The sequence below is a fragment of the Protopterus annectens genome, chromosome 13.part0 (genome assembly GCF_019279795.1).
Source record: "Protopterus annectens isolate FY-2018-M chromosome 13.part0, PAN1.0, whole genome shotgun sequence".
Lineage (NCBI taxonomy): Eukaryota > Metazoa > Chordata > Ceratodontiformes > Protopteridae > Protopterus > Protopterus annectens.
Window position 1 is genome coordinate 937937724 of NC_056747.1, and position 24808 is coordinate 937962531.

At 42.0% G+C, this 24808-nt stretch overlaps 1 protein-coding gene across 1 annotated transcript in view; it reads right to left on the reverse strand.

The window, feature by feature from the left end:
* Positions 1–1347: 1347 nt before the first annotated feature.
* The window catches only part of PLEKHH3 (pleckstrin homology, MyTH4 and FERM domain containing H3), a 777695-nt gene continuing 754234 nt past the window's right edge, over positions 1348–24808 (reverse strand). The window contains exon 13 of the mRNA XM_044054707.1: positions 1348–5875. Within this exon, the coding sequence (XP_043910642.1) occupies positions 5774–5875 (102 nt within the window). The 3' untranslated portion in view covers positions 1348–5773. The remainder of the gene's footprint in view (positions 5876–24808) is intronic.

The window sequence follows — 24808 nt, forward strand, 5'->3', positions numbered from 1 at the left end:
GGGGGCTGTGCCCCCCACACCCCCCCTAACTATATATTCTAACTCCAGGGTCGCACTGCAGTGGGGAAGGGAGCATATTCCATTTTCCTGCTAATAATACTTGTCAGTCAAATGAAGTGTCAGGCAAATGAAATTTCAGTCAAATGGGGCCAGGCAAATGAGTGTCAGGCAAATGAAAGTTAGGTCAAAAGAAGTAGACCCGTGTTCATATACACATTATATACATACAAACATATACACGCACTTGCACACACTCCAATGTATACAAATACACATTAAAACAAATGCAGATGCAACAGGAGAATATTGCTGGTGATATAAGCTTAGAAGAACCTATACCACACAGACATGCTTTACAGTAATTCCTTATAGGCATCTTAAACTTTCGGTTATATCAGATTCTTTCACTAGTCAAATGTATTACTTTAACCTTATCTGACTGTATTTTTATACTCACTATGGAAAAGTGGGTTATCAGTAAACAGTAAAGCATACCAAAAATGATCTGTGGTTCACTGAAAAAGACAATGGATTGATGGAATTCTCAACACCGGACAGATATTCTGCAGCAGTGTAGTGAGGAACCTCCTGCTCTAGAGCCTAGGTAATAGTTTTCTGCAGACTGGCAGATTACATCCTGCAGAAGTCCCTTTACAGGACTCTTTTATAGCACTGTTCTTTGTTTTATTCTTTATCTTTATAAGTATTGTGCATTACTCTGCACACTGCATGCCACCTCTTGTGTATGCAGACTTATGGGTAAGTTGTTGGATAGCTAGTTATGCAATAGAGAACGGTTAGTTTTCAGCCCCTTGCACTAGAGCTGCTGCTGCTGGGCCTTTTCCAGGATGCTCTGCATATACCACCACCACCTTGCACTTCTACTGCTGTCACCATGCATGCTTCATGCTGCCCTTCCTCACTAACAGAGCAACGTCAGTCCCAAGTACATCAGCAAATCAATTTATCTTCAGTCAGTAAACAGCAGGAAAATGTGCAGCCTATACTCTTTACATATATTTGCCCACAGAATCTTTACCACAGTCAGGCAAGTGGTGGAAGCTCTGACTTACTGTGATGATATGGGCTACTGCCAGCATAGCTAGCTGGAGTTTTGTAAAGAATGATATCCTTTGAATATCAAATTGATGTGTACAAGATGCTTGCAAATGTATTGGAACTGTATGGCATTTGAATATCAAACTATTTTGTACTGATGCTTATGTAACAAATGTATTAGAACTGTATGGCATTTGAATATGAAAATGTATTTGTAAAGTTGCTAGTATTGAAAAGTGTATCAACAGTGAGTCCTGCTGGACGGAAAGGAAATATACATGCAGGTAGTAACTGATTAAATGTATATACTGTAACTGAGAACACTGGAAGAGCAGAGGTTAACCAGCTAGCTTACTTAAGAAAAATAAGGGAAATGTAAATGAGCTGCTAAACCATTAAAATGCTATCCCACAGTGATGAATACAACTGGAGACAGTAGGTCTGGAAGAAGTCATTGTTTATTAGCTTTAGTAGAAAGAGGGGAAAGTACTGTGATTGTTCCTTGGCCTCAGGCCTGACAAACATTAGAAAAGCTCTAGATATGCATTCTTTACATGTCTATGCTAAATTTCTCTCTCAATTTAAAAAGGGGATAGTGTGGGAACCTAGAGTCAGGTGACCAGATGAGGTCATTCTTCCAGCCCTGGAAATATTTTTTACATATTACAGGGAGTATTCTAGGAGTATTGTTTATTCTGTTTGGGACCCTGACTAGAAAGACTGCTTATGTATTTCATCTTCTCTTGCCCAAGTAAGTTATTGGGGAACAGTAAATTCTTTAGATCAGCCAGGAATATATAGCAATATTAGTTTATTACTGCTTTTCTATATCTGTCTAAGTCTATCAGAATTCCTGTGATTTGAACTGTGTGGTTTTCTGCAAATATATATTCAGTATTTTCATGTTCTTTTATTATTTATTACTAAACATATTTACAACATTTATTGTGGCTAGTCCTTTTAGAAAATAAGTGCTTATATTCATTTGGTGACACTGTGGGGCTACTCCTGAGTGTCTTGCTGTGATACCAACTACTACCGTTTGTATTAGTATTAATATTGCACAGTATAATTGGATACTTTTTGTAAGGGCCTTAGAGTAGCTGGCTGAAGGAGTGTCTAGTGGCAGTGATAACTACATTATAGTCTTGTGCAAAAGGGGGCACAGCGGTTAAATCTGTGCTACCCTTTTCCAGGTGTGTGTTTGAAAATGAAATCTCAGTGTGCATGTGTGAGCAACTTGGAGCAGTTTCACATAAAGGAGGGTGGAGGACTTGGCTTGGACACTAAGCTGAAGACTTAACACTATAGCTGTGCTAGTGGGAAGCCTTACTGGGGCCCTGAAGGATGACAGACAAAGAAATCCAGAACCCGGGCTGACCGTTTTCCCCACGTGCTCTTAAGAGAAATTGTACTTAGTGCAGACAGCTGCATCTGAAAATACTGTGGGGATTCAGGTTCCTTGATTAGTGGGCCATTGTGGGGATGTCACACCCACTACCAGCAAATATGATTAAGAAAAAACAGTGCTAACATCCCAGCTGAACAGAATACTGACTCAGACACTTATAATTCTTCTTGTAATAAGCAAAAATATGTGCAACTGGAAGCCATTATTATTCCAGTACAAATAATAAAATAATAATTTAAAATCAACTTTTTTTTATAATCTATCTAGGTTACATTATAGAGTAATTAATCCATACTCACTTCCCATAGTCTCATAACAGGATACCACACAACATAAAGTTACACACAGACTGTACACAGACATATACACTCTCCTATGTACATAATAATAATTTGTAGAACACTTAAACACAGCTTGTGTGGTGCACATGACCAACACTGCTAAAAACAGTTGCCCTGTAGTTTAGTATGAGGCAACCGCATAAGCACCCTTCTGTAGTCTCACTTATTTGTCCTACCAAATGACCAAAAGTTATACAACTTGAATGGTTCACTGAAATTACATGATGTCCCTCCCACATTCCCACTTCTAAACGAGGTAATCAAAGTAGACAGATGAAGGGGGCCATAACTTTGAAACAACCCATACAATATACTGCATATGGAGTTCTAATAAAACACAACATGTTTACTTAGGTGTGAAATGTTATAAAGGAAATGTCAGTTTCATACTTTGTAGTGCCTAACACTCAAAAGTAAGTTGGATTTTATCCTCTTAGTATGCTACAATGAAAAACTCTTGTCTACAGGAGTTCTTAAAAGCTATTACAAAGATACTGAAGATATTATTTTGTTTTAAAATAACAGATGTTTTTTGAAAAGCCAGGCTAAAAGCTAGTCATTTAAGTTGAGAGTCCCCTTTTAAAATAAGAATATGTGTTTGCCAAAGAAACAAGACCAAAATAAAGACTCCTAGGTTATGAGTACGCTGCTTCAAATAGAAAGTTGTTGATGTCACACACCAAGGTATTTTTTTAACTTGTACTAACACTTTACAGAAAGACAGAATGATCTGGAAACATAGTTGGAATTTAGACAAGAGGTGCCTTCATGCTTCAGTGAGCTGGCATTTTTGGACAGCACTGGGTAGACATATCTCTCATAGCACCTACAGCAAAGCAGTCCCAAAACACTGAATAACACATATAGAATGATCCTACCTGAGATCATCATTCTTGGTATGAGAAGGTAGATACAAAAACCTAAGAGAATGCTGGGATGCATTTCCAAGTGTGCAGAAATTAGAAGTACAAAGGCTGCCCTCTCATTACAGAGGGTAATAGTGATACCTCATCTGTAACAGTGTTCTGTTCTTGGGCAAGAAAAGAAGACATATCAGGTTGGCTAAAATGGTTCAATAGGGTGTTCCCACAGTGGTAAGGGGAAGGTATATGGGACATGGACCATGATGTGTCAACTCAAAGTACTGGGAATGGAAACAATAAAGGAAAGACAGAAAAGGCATCATGGCGCAAATACACTGAACCACGGGGGGTGAGCAGGATTAAAAGTCGGGATACAGGTGGCAGCTGAAACTGAGGGTGGACTTAATATCAGTAAATGGAAATATAAGATCATTAACAGGGTAGTGCGGATTGAGAGGGTGTGAAAGAGAATATCAGGAAACACAATCCAGATTTGTTCAGCCTTTGGCTGAGTCATCTAGTGCAATATTCATCATGAATATATGCAAGAATAAAGTGCAGTAAAAGTGGAGGAAAACTGTACTGAATTCTTATGCACACAAAGCAGAAAACAACAATGTATGCAAATGAAGACTGCCAAAATGAAATTCTAATCTAAGAAGATGAGAAAACTGTGACATTTGTGATGTAAACTACAGTTTGAATTGGAACACTTTAGGAATTACAGTCTCAGTTACAATTGTGAAACAGTTATCACAGACCATGCAATGTTACTAGGTCTAGCTAAAAGCTGGATCATAAATCATAGATCATGGAAGCTAGGTCATTCTCCTGGAAAAGAGAGTTGGACTGTCAGAGCTGGAACTAAATTTGAAACACCATCTAGAAATCAGAAATGTATAGCAGAGTGTACTTCAAGTCATTCTCCAAAGGACTATTCTTAGAAAGGCACACAGTTTAATTTGTTGGGCCCATTTGCCTTATGTTACAACTCAGCTAAACACAGTCGCATTATTACAGGCTATCAGTTTAGTTGTGTCCATGCATCTTAAACACCTAATTTTATTACTACCTCTTGTCTTGCTTGTACCAATAATCAAGAATGACTGTGTATTATGATGGAAAAGGAAACATTAACTGCATTTAATTGATTCGTAACATATGGCAGACTAGAAACCCCCAAAATTCATCACAGTGCTCATTTAATTAGAAAACTAGCAACTATGTATACGTTGTAAAACGAAATCACAAGCACTTCTTCCTATTGCTATTCAGTGAAACTAATGATGGGACAACAAAATCAATTACAGACTGCCGTGTTTGTTATTTTCAGGTAAATATACTCTTAGAGAGTGATGTTTTGCTTTTACATAGCATGATATGAGCAATTTCAAATCTGCAAGGTGCTAGCAGTCATTTTCAGTTGTGAAACATAAGGCAGTGGAGTTACTGAAAAATGACTCTCTACCTTTTGCCTCTTTCACGGGTGGGATAAAAAAAATGTCCCACTATTAAGTGATGGAATACATAAACAAACTGCTTGACAGCAGGTATCAGAGGTAAAAGTATACTCTTTGGATATGGCAGCAGAAATTACCTGCAGGTTTAAGTATGAAGTCATCCATTAAATTTAATTATTAAATACAAAGCTGTCTTATTTCAGTCTCCATAAAAACTCTTGTATGACAAGTGCACTCACACATACATGCACACAGCCTCCAATGACAGTTGTGACTGTGGTATACCTGAACCAGACTGCAATTCCATTATAAGGCTGTATTCATGATGAGGATAAAAATATTTTCTTTTACATGGAGTTCAGTACATTAGCTGTGAATATGCAGTCTCTTTTGACAGTCAAATTGCAGTATGTAGTTGGGTCAGTGTGTCGTTTAAGTGTGACGTTATTAATCCTTGCTGTTTTATAGTCACCCACAGCACCTCAGAGTCATTAACAAAAACAAAGTATTCAAATTTCCATATTAGCAAGACAAAGACAGTAGCCAGATGAACGCATAACCAGACAATGGAACTTTTTTGGTCAACAGCCAGTACTGGAATATTTAGATAAAGCCAGTCCAATCCTTAAATTTCTAGTGCTAGGGATGTAAGGTTTCACTTCCGCTCTCAGTTCTTAACCTGTGGTGTTTCCTGCCATTGCAGGTGAGGTACATCTGTATCAGACCAATAATGTCATCCACCTTCAGAGAGGAAAAGAAAAAAAGTGAATTAATTTCAATTTCACTCTGGAAACTGAATCATTACAGTACAGCTGAACAACTGCATATATTACAAAAATGTTGTAAGCAAGGCAGCTGCAAGAAGTGTAAACAAAATACACAGTATAAATATCTACACTGCCAACTTTTTTTTTTAATCACATCTAATATTTCCTGCCAGTTATGATAATCCATGACAGTTTGACTCTTTCTTCACTGCTAATGTATAACATTACAAATGATGGAGATACACATTAATGTTACACAGGTAAAAACAAAACTGACAAAAAAATTAGCAGAGAAGTTTAAATACAAAACTGGAGAACATGGGGGAAGGGAAAATCACTATGTTTGAGGCAGAGTTAGTAATAACTAGAAGAAAAAACTTGGAAAAGTAAAGGTGCGATCATAACGCAAAGGAGGAGAAACAGACAAGAAAAAATGAACACTAAGGAAGGGAAAGAGGCACACTTTGTCTTACACTTCCACCATGCTTCTTTCCGATTACAATATTGTCATTTGCCACAACAAACATACAACTTCTTTGGCTGGTATCAAATGGCAGGGAAACTACACAGTTTTCTACTGCCCGCATAGCTATATTTCCCATATTTCCTTCTCAAGTTTCTTTCCTGATAAAGGACATTGTGAAGGATATTCACATATCCAAGTAACTCCTAGCAATTCATATTTGTTCTAGAATTCTGGTCATCAGTATAGCCAGACTACAATCAGGGCCAGCTACTAACATGCAAACTGCTGACCCAGTCGCATGGCAGTCTTTTTATGAAATTAGAAAGGGTGTTACTGAAACAAATAAGTGTTACATGCCACCCTATTGCAGAAATGTAAAATTATGCCCTATATGTTATACTGAGATCTGCAAGCACTTACACACACTGCATCTCAAACATATACATCATTTAATTCTCAAGTATTATAAAAAGAAAACAAACAGTTACAACTTTTTAAATACAATAACTGTGCCATTATGAAGGACATACACACAAATAGTCTGCTTAAAACTATTTTTTGTAAGTGATAGGTGCTGGTGGGCTTTGGGCAACTCAAATGTAAACTGTCACTGTCCTAACAGGAATGTTCTACAAATTAAGAAATTACCTGCACTTCTGGTTAACAGACCATCTTCCATTGTGCATATCTGTTTTTCCAGATACAGCTAGGATTGTTTAGCTACTACATGTAACCAAGCAGTAGAATAATCAATATTAACCAAGCACCCTTCACAGCGCAAAATAAGAAGTTATGTCTTACCATAACGTTCCATGTGAATTGTTCATCTCGCCTTTGTTCTTACACACGGGTTCGGAGCTGATACTCGGCTCCAAGTCGGCCGCAACACCAGCTCCGCATCTTCGAGAAAGCTCGAGGCACAGTAATATCCCATGATCCTCAGGTGCTAACCCTCAGATCTAGTTTGCTATACCAGAATAATCGCCTTTTAGAACTGTGTCTAGAACACTTATAAACAGATACTACACAGTGTCTGGAACCCTACTGCCAAGTAGAGGAGAAAAGATGCCATTACTAATGTACAATGACATGCTAACCATATCTAGAAAAGGCTGAAAAGGAATTTAGCTGAAAACCGTTCTCCCAGACTGCAGAACGGGGGATGGAGGGGGGGAATGTAAGAACAAAGGCGAGATGAACAATTCACATGGAACGTTATGGTAAGACATAACTTCTTAATGTGAAATTGTTCAATCTCGCCGTTTGTTCTTACACACGGGTAACGTCCCTAGCTCCTTTTTCCCGGGTGGTTCAAGGGAGAACATTCCTGAGTACAGTGGAACCAAACGTCGCCCTGTCCCTGGAGCTTTTGTCTAGCTTATAGTGGGCGATAAAAGTATATGGTTTTGCCCAAGTTGCCGCTGCACAAATGGTATCTAAAGGCAAAGGAAGCGGTATGGGCTGAAGAGGCAGCAATCGCCCTTGTAGAATGAGCTCTGGGTTTGAAAGGGAGTTGCTGTTTTGATTCAACATATACCAAATTTATGCAATCTGAGAGCCATTTGGATAAGGTAACCTTCGTTACTGCCTGTCCTTTTCTTTGGTCAGCATATGAGACAAATAGTTGATCTGACTTTCTGTACTCTTTTGTCCTATGTAAGTAAAATCTTAGTCTGTGAATGTCCAACTTGTGCAATGTGTATTCTAGCTCATTGGAATGATTTTTAAAGATGGTAGGTAGTTCGATAGATTGATTGATGTTCTGAATCGAACAAACCTTCGGAAGGAAGGACGGATTGGTGCGCAAGGTTACTCTATCTGGATGAAAAATCATGTACGGGGGTCGGATAGATAGAGCCTGTAAATCTGAAACTCTCCTGGCGGAAGTGATGGCAACCAGAAAAAGTGTTTTCCATGATAGGAACTTTAACGAAGTTGTGGCTGCTGGCTCAGAAGGGGGCAACATGAGTTGTGACAGCATGAGATTAAGATTCCAAGGTGCTATTGGATTACGAAAGGGGGGGCGGAGGTGAAAGGTACCTTTCATGAAGGCTTTACAAAGTCTGTGGGACACAAGAGAACCATTTTCACGACCAATATGAAAATTGGATATAGCCGCCAGTTGAACCCTTATAGTGGATGTTGATGCTCCTTCCTGAAAAAGTGTGGTAAGAAAATCTAGTATCTTGTGTACTGGAGCCCTGAATGGATCTATACCTTGTTTGGAGGTCCACTGCGTAAAACAGTTCCATTTGCTGTTGTACAATTTCCTTGTAGATGGTTTGTGGGAAGATACAATAATTTGCTGTACTGCAGGGGATAGTAACTCCGACCTGGCTAAAATGGGAAGTGGAGCAGCCAAGCTGTCAGTTTGAGGGACTTGAGAAAGGTGTGAGGAACTCCCGACAAATGCGTCAACAGGTCTGGCTCCGGGTCCAGCATCCATGGTTCCTCCACTTGATGAGATTGAAGGGAGGGAAACCAGATTTGTCAAGGCCAGAATGGGGCTATTAGTATGATGGTCCTGTCTAGATGTTTGGCTTTCTGCAAAAACCTGGAAATTAGTGGAATAGGAGGAAAGGCATACAGGAGACCCGGGGGCCAATCGTATACCAGTGCATCCCTGGGGACACCCCCTGGAGGGGGTAACAGGGCAAAATAGCTTCTGCATTTGGCATTCAAAGGGGATGCAAACAGGTCGCAGCAAGGCTGGCCCCATCTGCGGAAGATGTCTTCCGCCACTTGAGGTTTGAGGGACCACTCGTGAGGGAACAGGATGGCTCTGCTCAGCCTATCTGCAATTATGTTGGAAGTCCCGGGATGTGCGTTGCTATCAGAAAGCGTCCAGTGGACTTTGCCCATTGCCAAATTCTGAGGGCCTCTCTGCATAATGGGTAAGATCTGGTTCCCCCTTGCTTGTTTATGTACCAGACCACTGACATGTTGTCTGTCTGAACTGTCACTGTTCCCTGAGGTAAGGACTTGTGAAAGTGTTGCAACGCTAGAAACACTGCCCTCAGCTCTAGAACACTGATGTGCAGATTATACTCCAAGTTGGACCATTGACCTTGGACTGTTTGTCCCTGAAAGAATCCCCCCACCCTATCAGGGAAGCGTCCGTGGTTAGAGTTGCTACCGGACTGGGTAATACAAACAGTCGTCCTAGTGTTAGCTCTTGACTGTGTATCCACCACAAGAGATCCTTCTTGCAAGAATTCGTGATCAAGATTTTGTGAGACAGTGGAAGTTGTAGATACGACCACTGGGCGAATAGCATCCATTGAAGAATCCTCATGTGCATCCTGCCTAAAGGAACTACGAGAAGGGAGGCTGCCATCAAGCCTAGCACTCTTAATATTTGTCGTGCAGGGACTCTCTTGTTGTGAAGGAGTGAAATTTGATGCCTGAGGTCTGATACTCTTGGTGGGGGGAGAGTAACTTGAGCCAGGGAAGTGCCTAGCTGTGCTCCTATAAATAAGATACGCTGACAGCGATAAGACAGATTTTCCAAAATTCACCGTTATGCCTAGTGAAGAGCAAAGACTGATGGTGTAGTCCCTGGCTTGTAGAAGACGATACTCGGTGGTGGCGGATAGAAGCCAGTCGTCTAGATAAGGAAACACCTGGAATCCGTTTAGTCTCAAGTGAGACGCTACTACTGCCATGCATTTGGTGAACACCCTGGTTGCTGAGGTGAGACCAAAGGGCAGAGCGCGAAACTGGAAATGACTGGCTCCCAGCCGGAAGCGCAGGTGATCTCTGGACGCCCTGGCCATCTTGATATGGTAGTATACGTCATTGAGATCTATAGAGCACATCCAGTCACCCTTCTGCAGAAAAGGGAGGATTGACTGAAGCGTGACCATCCGGAACTTTTCCTTTTTCACAAAGGTATTTAACTTGCTGAGGTCTAAAATTGGCCTCCAGTCCCCTGTTTTCTTTGGAACTAAAAAGAACCTTGAGTAAGTTCCGGATCCTATTAGGTCCGCTGGGACTGGCTGGATGACTCCGTTTTCGAGCAACCTTCCTATCTCTATGGTTGCTTGGTCTTGCAGACTGGGTGGAATGTCTGGGAGTTTTTTGGAGTTGGGTGGCATTTTTATGAAGGGGATGTTGTAGCCTCTGGTAACTATGCTTTTTACCCAGTAATCTGATGTAAGTAATCTGATGTAAGATTTAGCCAGGCCTCTGGGTATAAAGCCAAGCGACCCCCGACTGCCTCCAGAGTAGGACAGCCGGGCCTGCACTCAGGAGTCGCCCTGATTTTGCGGACTCCCTCTGCCGGCTAGGCAGCGTCTTCCGTTTCTTCCCCCTCCTCTGCCTCTGGAGGGGGCGTCACTTTGGGTGTGCTGAAAAGATCCCGGAGTCTTTCGGAACCACATTTTTCCTCCTTGTTGCCCTTTAGGGTAGGGCCTAGATGGAACGGAAAAACGGATCCCTACGGCAGACAGGGTCTTCCCTTCTTGTTCACACCTCGTGAGAGTCTCCTTTACTTTGGGCCCAAACAAGAAGGCACCATCAAAGGGGGCGTTGGCAAAGGAAGACTTAAAGGCTTCCGCAAAGGAGCATAAGCGCAACCAGGATTGTCTTCTCAGGGCGATCGCTGAAGCTGCCGCTCTACTCGACCCTTCGGCTGCATATGAAATCAGCCTCATGGACGAGTTGACTATGGAATTTAGGGTGTTAAGTTGCACTGTCACTTTCTCGGCAACAGCAGCATCTGTGTGTCCCTGGAGAGTATCTCCCAGTTCCTTAATGAGATCTCTCTGTAAACGCGTGAAATGCGTAAGGTAGTTGAGCGATCGGATGGAAAAAGTTGCCGAACTAAATATGCGCTTCCCATATCTGTCCATTGTCCTAGAATCCTTATTAAGAGGATGGACAGAGGAAGATGATTCAGACATCTCTTTCTTAGTGGCCACCGCCACCACCATAGTATCTACGGGAACTCCTTTTGTAAGATAGGATTTATCTTGGAGAGCCGTCATGTATTTGTTTGGTTTACGAGGGACTGGTTCCACTGTATCAGGTGTTTCCCAAGCCCTCTGAGCTATTAGATCCATGAGATCGTCAAAGGGTGGAGTCACCCAGGAGGTAGAAGGTTGAGTCCCAAATGCCTTCAGTAAGACCGATTCACCCACAGAAGGGGTAAGGGTTTTCCAGTCCCCCCTTTGCTTCAGGATTTCCAAAATGTCTGCAAACGAGACATCCTCAGAGGTGGACCGTGGGGACCCTTCTGTTTCATCTAAATCGGTATCAGATGTGAGAGATTCCTGAGGGGAATCTATGTGCCTCCTCTTGCACAGTCGTTTCCTCGAAACATCCTCAGCGGGAGCTTCTGGGGATGCATCTGAGGAACCAGAGTCGCCCTGTGGGGACTTCTGAGGCATTGGGTCTCAACGCTTGGTAGGTACCGAAGGCACAGAAGCAGAACGCGGACCTTTTGGGGAAGGAGATGAAGATACCGATGAAGTATATGTCTGATCAGACAAGACCTTCCTCATGATGTCAAAGGCACTGGTGCCCCGACCCAAAGATCCGACCCGATCCGAAGAAGGAGGTTGTTTCTCCGGAATTGGAACCACGGGCTCCGACACCGAGGACGGATCCGAACTGATCTGAGCCGAGGCACCTAGGGGAAGAGTCAGTACTGATATCTCGGTTCGACTATCCCCCCCGGAACCCAGGAAAGATCTTCGGCTCGGAGACTCTCCGGCTGGTTCCGAAGGAGTCGAGGTCAACGGAGCCGATAGCACTACTGGAGGCTTCGGCACCGAGGGCTCTACAATCATCGGTTCTTTGACTCCCAACACTGAAGACTCGATGGGTCTCAGAGGAGGAAGTATTGAGGGAACTGGAATAGCTTCGAGTTTCGAAACCAGCTGGGAAAAACCTCGATTAATTTGGACAAAGCTGAGTTCTCCATAAGCTTCTGTACCACTCGGTCCACATGGGAGTCAGAAAGTGGCCTTGAAGAACGGGTCGAGGGGATCAAAGCCGTCACCGAGCGAAGGATAGCAGACGGTGGTACATCTAATACTGGCTCCCAGACCTGAGCCTCGTGCAGAGATAAAGTCTTGACACCCAGCACCGAAGTCATAGGAGCCGGTGTCTGAATCTGAAAAGAGGTGCTCGGAGCCAATGACTTGGGCTCCGACACTCTTGGAAGACTTCGACCCCTTCGAAGACTTAGAAACCTGTTCAGCCTTGTCCAAGGCCTCCTGAAACTCGGGTTTAAGCAACCCTCTGTCAACCAACTTCCTGCGTCTTTCCAGCATGACCCTCCCACTAAAGGAATGACAGATGGAACAGTCTTCCTGCAAGTGGAGAGGGCCAAGACAGTAGATGCAGGATGAGTGGTTGTCAGTAATGGACATCTTCTGTCCACACTGACACCTTTTAAAACCAGATTTGGTCTTTTCTGACATTTGTAAAAGAAATATATAGTAAAAATTCTACTGGCCCGAGCCTCTCGATGCGATCTGCTGCTAGCGGCAAACTAGATCTGAGGGTTAGCACCTGAGGATCATGGGATATTACTGTGCCTCGAGCTTTCTGGAAGATGCGGAGCTGGTGATGCGGCCGACTCGGAGCCGAGGATCGGCTCCGAACCCGTGTGTAAGAACAAACGGCGAGATTGAACAATTTCACATTAATTTGTTCAATAACATAGTAGTAGAATAATCAACCCAGCAAGCTACATCTGAATTTGTGGCCCAGTAAAACATCAGAGACCCTGACAGTGAAATCACAGTAGGGTAAACGAACATGCAGGAGGAGAAAACTAGAAATATTAGACTACCTAAAACAAAAGCATTAATGCTCCAAAATCACATGAAGAAACCCAACAATGGTGCTTTAGCACGGGAGCGCTACAGAATCCTGAAAGCCCAAAATCCTGAAAGTTCAAAATCCTGAAAACTCAAAATCTTAAAAATTCAAAATCCTGCAAATATACAGGATACCAACACTTACTATATTCCAGCACAAGTACATACAGAAACATATTACCCTTCAACTATATGCAGGGGGGGCAAGCCCCACCCCCCCACCCCCTGCTACTTAAATATAACAACTCCAAGATTGCACTTCAGTATACTAAGTGCAATCTCAGAGTTGATATATTTAAGTAGCATGGGGTGTGGGGTTCAGGGGGGGCTTGCCCCCTGCTTATACTTGGAGAAGAGTAATATGGTTTGTGTTTTATGTGTTTCTGTACATACGTGTGCTGGAATATAGTAAGTGTTGGTATCCTGTGTGTTTTCAGGATTTTGAGTTTTCAGGACTTTGAGCTTTCAGGATTTTGAACTTTCAGGATTTTGGTCTCAGGATTTTGGGCTTTCAGGATTCTGCAGCGCTTCCTTTAGCACACATCTCCACTTCTGAGCATTTGAAGTCATAGCACTAACCTTCAGAAATTACAGCAAAGGTTCAGAAAGAGAAACACTTACGTTTTTCAAAAGATAATCTCCAGACATTATGCCCCATACGTGCAGTTGTAAGTAATGTTTATATAGACTTACTACAGTCTGAAGAAAATCTGTACATCTAAGAGAAGCATGGCTATATTTGAGGGCAAAAACCATAGTGCCATGAGTAAATCATAGCACCTGAGAGGTATGTGCATTATCCACTTCAGTAAAGGAATTTCTTATCAAATCAGACTATAGCTTCATGAAGAGTTTACACATGAGAAGTTACTGCACAAACATGCAGCTGCATTTTTCATTACATGGTTCGCTCTGACTCTGTTAGGTTGTGTGTTTAATTCCTACTTCTTAGTATGGCATACAAGCTAAAGGGGAGAATGGGGTTAATATAAATCATATATAGTTTTTATCTCTTTCGAGTCCTGGAATAAATTATGTGGGCAGCAAGTAGGGCTAATGTAATGCTACTTTCTGGTTTATTTTTTCTTAATTTGACAAAACTGGGAGCTTTTTAGGTCTGCAAAGGATCTTCTGATACATCTGGGGATTTTCCATCATTTCTTTTTACAACCTATGTATATGCAGAGGAAGCATGGGTATTAATAACGCTCTTGATACTAACAAAAGAATTGTCAAGTATGAAGAAACCTTTGTGGCCAAAGAGCCTGAAGTGGATGACAATACAGGTTTTGAAATGACAAACACTTTAACTATATATCATTTTATTACAGGACTTGGCTCATGTCTTTCTTACAGCAAATAGTGTATGTGGACTTTAATGTTATGCATTCTGCACAAGCACTGACTGACTAAAAACATTTCATTGTATTTGTACTTAAGCTGTCCTGGTCTATGGCTGAAATTGGTCTACTTTAAATCACTATCCCACCCTGATTAGCAAACAAAGTACTGCCGCACTAAAACAAGTTTGCTTGTAATGTAATTTGCTGGGCTGCTACTTGACTTACACTTGAATGAACTAAACTTGATGAGGACTTCAAATGTTTATATAATTAAAAAGGGTAAGAAGGGAAGTTTGGGGTTGTTGCCCTGCCCCCCCCCAACTGCATGTAACTTAGTTCTAAAGTCTGACAACCTTGGAGCTGGTACAGTACACATTTGAGTTTTCAGAAGCTCTATCCTCATCTAGGCACATATTCTGTTAGTACTTGGAAGAGGTCAAGGTTTTTGGTGAAATTACATGATGGCGGGGTGGTTTTGGTCAGTCATAAATCAGAAAAAGTACAGTTTTGTACCTACCATAAATGTAGATGTTCGAGTGTTCACCATGCTGCAGTCATCACACTTGGGTTATCCTGCCATCAGGCGGTCCCGCAGTCGGCCTGAATTCCAAAGTCTTGGTCCGGCGTCGGTTGCTGTCACTTCTTCCCTGACGTCACTGCGCCAGGGGTATATAAGAGGCATCCAATGCCATTTTCTTCAGTTTTTCTTGCCCCAGATGTCAGGTGCCCCCAATAGGTGGGCAATATATATATGTTGCTATATAAAAATGTACATATAAAAATAAAACAATACCTTCAGGCACAAGCAAATACACCACAGAGGTTGTATAGGATAGAATGGTATAGATAAATACAGCTAGTTCAGAGGGGATGGAGGGAGGGTAACCTGGACTGCAGCAGGGTGAACACTCGAACATCTACATTTATGGTAGGTACAAAACTGTACTATGTTCATCGTGTTACCCTGCTGCAGTCATCACACTTGGGTTGAATCCCAAATCTAAGGATGTGTGGTGGAGTGAAACAGGGTTAGAAGAAGCTAGTAGGCCCTGCAAAACTGCAGTGGCAAAATCAGCTCTAGTCTTAGAATATAGAGGTAAGTGATAGTGTTTGGTGAAGGTGTGCACTGAACTCCAAGTTGCAGCTTCCAGAATATCCTTGGTTGGCACCCCCCTGAGAAAGGCTGCTGATGTAGCTGTAGCCCTGTTGGAGTGGGACCCAATGTTAGCAGGTACCGGTTTCCCATGATGCGTGTAGCAGAAACGTATGCAATGTCCTATCCATTTTGAAATGGTCTGTTTTGAGATAGCTTTTCCTTGTGATCCTGCAGCATAGGCTACAAAGAGCTGGTCAGATTTTCTGAAAGCCTTAGTTTTATCCAAGTAGTAACGTAATTGCCTGTGAATGTCCAAAGAGTGCAGGAGTCTTTCTCCTTTGTTCTGGGGATTTGGGAAAAAGGTGGGCAAATGAATGGTTTGGTGTAGGGCCACACTGGATACCACCTTTGGCATAAAGGAAGGGTTAGTTCGTAGAGAGACCCTGTCTTGATGAAAAATGAGGAAAGGCTCCACTGCCATTAGTGCCTGTAGCTCTGAGACTCTTCTAGCTGAAGTTATTGCTAGTAGCAGGGCAGTTTTCCATGAAAGAAATTTTAAATCAGCTGAAAAAGCTGGTTCAAAGGGCAGCAGTGTAAGCTTTTCCAGAACAAAGTTGAGATCCCAAGTAGGTGTTGGTGCTCTCCTGGGCGGTCTTATGTTCTTAGCCCCTCTGAGGTACTGTCTTAGGAGTGGATGTGAAAATAAAGGAGGATCCGTGTTGTAATGAGCTGAAATTGCTGAGGCATGGATCTTAATAGATGAAAAGGAAAGTCCTTTGTGCAACATCTCAGTCAAATATTGTAGAATCTGAGGAATGTTGGGATCAAGGGGATTTTGGCCTTTAGCCTGGTTCCAGGCACAAAATCTTTTCCATTTGTCTGAATAGGTTTTCCTGGTGCTGGGCCTCCAGAATGACATCCATAACAGCTTTGGATAGAGGTGTTGGCTGGTTGTTTAGGTAATTTGCCATGCAGCCAGGTTTAAAGTCTTGAGCTCGCTGTGTAGAATCTGATTGTCTCGCTGGGTGAGCAGGTGAGGAATTTGTGGTAAAATCCATGGTGGGCTGTGGGCCATGTTCCTTAGAATTGGATACCAGTGCTGGCATGGCCAGTCTGGTGCAATGAGTATCATTTGTGGCCTCTCTAATCTGACTTTCAGCAGTACCTTTGCTAGAAGAAGCAGTGGAGGAAAGGCATACACTGTTAATGTTTTCCAACTGAATGAGAGAGCGTCCACTTTCCAAGCTTGTGTGTGGAATGTCCTTGTGCAAAATTTTTGAAGTTGGTAGTTTTGGGGGTTGGCAAACAGATCTATGTCTGGGCGTTCCCATTTTTGAGTTATCATTGCAAATACTTGTGGATCTAGTTTCCACTCGTGGGGATCCATGATGTTTCTGCTTAGGTCGTCTGCCAATGTGTTTTTCTTTCCTGGCAGGAATTATGCTTGTAGTTGAACTTGGTAAGACAGTGCTGTGTTCCACAAGGTCATTGCTTGCCTGCATAGAGGGTAGAAAAGTGTGCCCCCTTGCTTGTTTATGTACCACATTACTGTGGTATTGTCCGTCTTTATTATTAGTTGTCCTGGGTGTAAGAGGTCCTTGAAAGCTGTTAGGGCATTCTGTACTGCTAGCATTTCTTTTTGATTGATATGCAGATGCCTTTGATCTGTATTCCATTTGCCCTGAATACACTGTCCTGCCATGTGTGCTCCCCAGGCATAGTCCGATGCATCTGTTGTCATAGTTTGCCTGGCTTTGGGTAAGGTGAAAGGCTGACCCTTGTTGAGGTGACATGCCTGTGCCCACCATAGAAACTCCTGTTGAAGGCAGGGAATGAGTGGTATCATTGTTTCCAAGCTGTGGCTGTGCTGAGTCCATACGCTTTTCAGGTACCATTGTAATTTCCTCATATGCAGTTTTGCAAATGGTATTAGTAGTATGCAAGATGCCATGAATCCCAAGGCCTGCAGAATTTTTCTTGCAGGGAGTTGGGTCTTTGTTGCCATTATTTTGAAGTATTGAGTCAGCTGTTGTTGCTTTTCTGGCATGAGATAAGCCATCCGGGCCGTTGTATTCAAGCTGGCACCCAGGAATATTATGTTTTGTGAGAGCACTAGTTTTGATTTCTTTTCGTTTACTGTGTACCCTAGGCAACTTAGAAGGTGTTTGACAAATGCCAGACGCTTTAAAAGAATGTCCTTGCTTTCTGCTTGAATAAAGCAGTCGTCCAGGTATGGGCATATTTGAATTCCTCTTTGTCTGCAGTATGCAATTACTGGTGCCAGGCATTTTGTGAAGAACCTGGGCACAGTAGATAAGCCAAAGGGCAGTACAGAGAATTGATAATGGGTTGAACCTGCAATGAAGCAGAGGTATCTTCTGCAATTTTGTCTGAAAGGGACATGCAGGTATGCCTCCTCGAGGTCCAGTGTTACTAGCCAAGCATTCTTGCCCCGCATGGGAAGAAGCTGCTGTAGTGTTAGCATCTTGAATTTTGGTACTTGCAGATAGGTGTTCAGAATTGAAAGATCCAGAATGGGTCTCCATGCTTTGTCCTTTCTTGGGACTAGAAAGAGTCTTGAGTAAAATCCTTGTCCTTGCTCCTGTGTTGGTACCTGTTGAATGGCTCTGATGTCCATGAGAGCTGCAATTTGTTTTTGTGCCTCTGCCTATTGATTTGGTGGCAGGTTTGGCATTCCTTTTATCCTTGGCAAGGTATGAAAGTGGAATTTGTATCCTTGTAAGACAATGTTTAGGACCCATTTGTCTTTTGTGATGATGTGCCAGTTGTCTGCAAAAAGTGCTAATTTTCCTCCCAAGGGAGCTACCAAGAGAGATTTGCTTGGTAGTTTGAGGGTTGAGTCATTGTGTTTATCTTCTGCTAGCTTGGGGCCTGTCTTCTCCTCCTTTCTGGGTAGTAGTACCCCATTGGCGAGGTTTGTAAGGGCCTTATGACAGACCTCTGCCCCTTGGACGTCTGTATTTGCCCCTCTGTGATCTGTCAGAAGCTGGAAAGGACCAGTTTTTTGTTGGCCAATTTCTGCTGAAACGAGGGGTTGTGCCTGTAAAAAATACTTGACCGTCTGCATAGACTTTGCTTATCCTCCATTTTCTTTAAAACCTCTTCTGCTTTGACACCAAGTAATACATCCTGCTATAAAGGTGCATTCAATAATTTTGCTTTAATATGATCAGGTAGGGTTTGTTCTTTTAACCAAGCATGTCTACGTATGACAGACCCAGTAATAGCTGCTCTACAGGAAGCTTCCAATGAATCAAATCCACATTGTAAAGTATGTTTGCCAACCTGTTCAGCTGCATGCAACAGATCCTGCATTTCCTTGAATTCAGAGTGTTCAGAATGTGTGCTCATTTTTTGTTTTAATTGAGACATTGGGAATTGCTGATATTTCAGCATGTGAAACTGACAATTTAATGCTCTGATAGCCAGAGTAGCTGAGGTGTATATCTTCTTTCCCCATCTATGTAGGGCATTGGAATCCCTTTCAGAGTGCACAGGATTTTTAGCCATAGAAGCTTTATCCCCTTTGGGACCCTGGGAAATTGTTTCTGTGTCAGCCACAGGGCTTTTATACAGGAATTTGTGTGAGTCAGTTACTCTGTAGTATCTGTCTGGCTGGAGCAGGAGGTAGAGAGTCTGGATTTAGACTAGACTCCAAGTAAACATCATCCACAATGTCTAAAACTGGAGGGATAGCAAGTGGTCTGTGCTGGGGTAGTAAAAGGAACCCTCGGAGCCTTTTCTTAGAATCAGAGTAGTCCTGGCCTTCCCAGTGGAAATGTTCCCTCATGGTATGTAAAGTTTCCCCAAAGGAGTAGTCTTCAGGGGGAGATGCTGAGGGAATAGAGTCTTCAGCATCAGAGTCTTCATAAGGGAGAAAAGTGTAATCCTGTTCCTCAGAAGAATCTGAGGAAATAGAAACCTGGTCAGAGGAAGCATAATCCTCCTCCTGTCTTGGTCTTTTATCTGGAGGGGGATGGGAACCCCTGATTAGGGTAATCAAATCTTTAGCCATCTTAAGCATTTGTTTCTTAGGCATGGGGCCTTGAACTGGAGACTGATGTACAGTCTTTTTTGGTTTTAATGGAGTTTTAAGCTTAGCATAAGATTTAATGGTGAGTGTAGTCGGTCTGAAGACACCTTCTACAACCAAAGATGTTTCTACTGCACCGGGATCTCCTTCTGCTCTGGTGTCGGAAGGGCCTAATGAAGATGGCCGCGATGGCCTAGTACACTCCGCTTGAGAATCCGAAGCTGTCTGGGGGTCCAATTCTGAGGTCGTCAGGGGCTGCGTAGGCACCTCACTGAAAACCGGAGAACCGTCGACAGGCCCAGCAGAGGCCTTGGATTCTGGCTTGTTCCTAGGCTGCCTGTCCTTATCCTTGGGTTTTTTATGCATGCCGGTTGTCGGCTGCTCCGACGGCATGATATAATTAAATTTCCTACCAAAGCAAAGTCGTGCGAAGTCAAAACGGAGTTTGATAGTTTGTTTATTAAACCTAGCACAAAAACGACAACCTGTGACATCGTGGTCTGGGCCTAGGCAAGGAATACAATAAGAATGGAAGTCCTTATGAGGTGTTTTCTTCCCACAAGAAATGCAATTGTTAACTTTTTCTGACATTAGACTGAGGCAAGAAAAGGTTCCCCAACGGGGTACTTAGCTTTATTGAAGACTTCGGACTGAAATTCTATTCGAAAATCTCAGGTGTCGGCCGACCGGCTTCTGCTTTGGGTACCATGCGGCAAGAAAAACTGAAGAAAATGGTGTCGGATGCCTCTTATATACCCCTGGCACACTGATGTCAGGGAAGAAGCGACAGCAACCGTCGCCGGACCAAGACTTTGGAACTCAGGCCAACTGCGGGACCGCCTGACGGCAGGATAAACCAAGTGTGATGACTGCAGCAGGGTAACACGATAGACATCTTGTCTTTGGTCAAATCTTATACCTCCATCGAGGTGGCATGAACATGGAAGCTTAATTGGATTTTGCAGTTTTCTTCACATTCTTTTAATGTAACCTGTATGTTGGCCAAATAATACTTATTTTACATTAACTGTATTGCTGTTTGTTTTTTTTTGTGTGTGTGTGTGTGTGTGTGTGTGTGTGTGTGTGTGTGTGTGTGTGTGTGTGTGTGTGTGTGTATACACATGGTTGTATGTGTTTATGCATCTGTATGACGCATTCAAAAATATGTTGCTTTTTTAGTTAAAATTCAGAATAAATGCATTTTAACACCAAGTCTCAGACATTTAATATTTAAAAGTAGAATCATTTGGCAATTAAAAAAAAGGCAGGCTCCATGCCTACATATCGTCTTATAGCAAGTTTCACACTTTGGTGCAAAACAAACCCAATCAGTCGCTATACCGCACAAAATTAGCTAAATAGCTAGAACTACCCTCTGCATGTTACTTATACCAAATTAACCACAGCACAAAAAATAATAAACAGTCCTTCAGCCTGTTCAACTCTTACTGCAATTCTCCAAAATTATACCTCACATCTGTTAAGATCAAATGATAACCAGCTCCTTATATACAAATTAAAAAAAATCTGCACGATACTCTCTATATTCTAACACAGTAACAAAAACCTAGAACCTTTCTATAGCAATCTTGTCATCACCCAACCTCCACATGTTTAAAAATTCTTTAAAAACACTCCTGACTAATTCTTGGCTCTGCTAATGCTCCACACCAGGCTAATCTCATCCTATCTATAATCCAATTTTCTTTTTTACCCCACCTTCATGTGGTTGTCCCTCTCCCTTCATTTCCTCCATCTACAATCATTTCTCATGTTTTCTTACCTACTATCCCTCTCCCTTACTTTGCTACCATCTCCTGTTCCATTACTAAAAACCTTTCTCAATTACCATGCTACCAAAGTACATATCCTTCAAATATTTATTTATAATTTGTAAATATCTTTATCTTAACTTTCCACATACCCAGGAATTCTATAAAGCTCCTAAATGAACCATACGACTCATGTTAGAAAAGCCCTTCCAGCGTGATGTACCCATTTGCAATTCAAACATGCCAGCCGAGATGAAGTAAGACCTCATTATTGACTAATTTGCATGTTTCGTAAATTACAGTTACTACCACAACATACGGACCATGTGTCGTAGTAACCTGCTACTCGTATAGGCAGTAGAATCCTCCCTCAAGCCATTCTCTAATGCACATGTACACAAATAGAATAAAGACTGACAGACAGACAAAACACACATATGTCCGTGTACCCATCTCTACCCTGCCTTGGTCCCCTCCACCCCCATAACATTTCAGTGCCATTACAGCACGTATGTATTAGGCTCTGGTGGTCTAGTGTATTCCCCCCACTTCCGATCCCCATTACAATGTTAGTGCCATTATGGCACTTTAAATCCCTAGTAGTCTAGTGTCCCCTCATCACCCTTATGAAGTATGTGCTACTAAGGCACTTAACTTTATCCTTGGTGTCCAGTGGTTACCTCCAACCCCCAATCCTCATACTACCATTGGTGCCATTACTGCACTTTATAACAGTATCTAGTGGTCCCTACTATATCACCATTATGTTATTCTGTGTCTTAAGGCATTTCAAGGAGTACTCCCTGGTGTGTAGTGTATTTCCCTCACCCCAGTTCCTCGTAGTAATGACAGTGCCATGTCAACACATTATAACTGAATTACCAGTGCCCAGTTTATCCTGCCTCTGATCTCTGTTGTAACATTACTGCCACTATAGAGTGTATATCCTCCCACCATCTGGTCCCCATAGTAATGTTGGTGCTGGTACATCACTTTACTGATGTATCCTTGGTGGTCTAGTGTATCCCCTCCACCCTCCCAGTCCCTGTAGTAAATTTGGTACCAATACGACATTTTTGACGTTAATCTCTGGTGTCTGCTGGTTTCCCTCCACTGCATGATCTTGGTTATACTGTCACTTTAAAGTAAGCCCTGGTGTCTAGTGGTTCCCACCACCACACATGTGTTCGGTAGTTGAACATGGCCTTTTGGCCATATTCACTACTGTAATGTGGTCAGGATGGCCATGTTGATCTATATAGCACAGAACTTTTTTGAATTGCTTGGCAGTGTAGACTCCTTCTTGGGGGTAGTTCTGCGGACAGGGCACATGACTAATTAGCATACATCTCTCTCCCCAATTGCCTTATTAGCATTCAAACTGGATGAGTGGCCAGCCCTTCATGGTGTCTCAAGTCTTTATGTTGGAGGACAATGCAGCACTGTGTAAGAGTGCTTGCTGAACCTCAAAAAAAAGGTACGGCTATGTGTACATAGTGGTACCTTTATGAATTCAGTCCATATGTTCTCTTTTCTTTTATACACATATTCCTTTCTTTACAAACCAATCTTTGCTTGATCCCTCATCTCTGACACTGTCAACTTATTAGTAATCTTTGTCTTAATAAACCATGGTCCATCTCTTTTGAATTCATGTATTTTCTCAACTCATCTCATCTTCGCTTCCTGCTCTCTCCATTAATTTGTAATTTAAATAAATTAAGATCAATTCTTTCAGTAGGCAATCTTACTATTTCTTTGGTTACTCTATATTATAGTTAGATAACCCATCTGTAATGACTGCAGCTGTATGCACGATGAACATCTTTAGCAAGTTACACTGATGAGTTAAATTTTTCAAATGCCTATGGCTTATGTCTCGATATTATGCCTCTGAAAGTGCTTACTACAAATCCGATTACCGTCATTAATAAACATTACAATTTTCAGCTACCTTTGTCCCACAGCCATGAAGATCAGTTAGATTTATTCTCCAGCCTGAATATGACATATCCCTTCTCTTTACAGTCTCCCAAAGTAAGTTTAAGGCACTGCAAACTTTACTCAGTAAAGTAAATAAGCAGACAAGCAGCAGCAGATTGAAGGCATCCAGCAGAAATAACAAAATAGCCCCGTAACAAAACTTCCAGACACCACCACAACAACTGTATGTCAAAACACCAGCACGGCAATTACGATATTTAGCATCACCTTCAATACCAAGCTTAGTAGCAATGCAGCCACATACCACCACAACAATACGATACCTTTAAACACTTTATTTCACCATAAGAATAGAACAAAAGCTTTTTCTAACTTATACTTATGAATGTTTAATGTTTTTAAAATGAGATGATTTACGTAAGCTTTTCTTAGTACTAGCATTTGCTTATTGTCAGTATTTCTTTAAGGCGGATTTTTGGCACCAATTTTGGATATTTAAATGTTGGTATTTTGAGGGATAACCATTTATCTGATGAAGGGTTTAGTGTAACCCAAAAGTGCTTACAAGAAGCTTTTGTTCTATTCTTCTGGTGAAATAAAGTGTTTAAAGGTATCATATTGTTGTGGTGGTATTTGGCTACATTGCTACTAAGCTTGGTATTGAAGGTGATACTAAATATCGTAAATTAATAATTGCCGTGCTGGTGTTTTGACATACAGTTGTAAAGCATCGCATTTGCTGTGGTGGTGTCTGGAAGTTTTGTTACGGGACTATTTTGTTTACTCAGTAAAGCCTGCAGGTTCACCCTTCTTGGCTCCAATGAAAACATCACCGCAGTTTTCTCAACATGGTGAGATGGCTACCAATCAAACAAAGAGCAGGTCTCACCCTTTGATCTGCTTGTTCAAGCTACAGTTCTTAAACTTCAGCCTGCTTTGGCAGTACAACAAACTGTTAAAAAAAGAACACTATTTGAAGTCTACAGGGAATACAGCTATTACCCTGCAAAGCTCCAGTACCGAGTTCTTTTTAAATCAACTACTCTTTATCGTCCTTCACGCTATTCATAGGTTCATAGGTTAGTACTAGGCTAATTGCCCTTGCAAGCCATTTTAAGCCTAGCCAATTATCCCTTGTGAGACTTGAACCCTGCACCATGTGCTTGTAAGGCAAACACCTTACCGATTAGGCCACCCTCCCAACCCATGATCATTTTCCCACTGAAATAAGGGAATATCCTGACTTTCCAGGTTATAAAGTCAAGCTACTTATTTCATAAAAGATAGGGTTAAATGTAGCTGCTCTCCAAACTAACACACCTTTAATCCTGACCCCCAAATCTTTTACTGTACCTTTTTGGGTCACACCTGTGTGAGACTGATGTTCATACCAGTCAAGTGC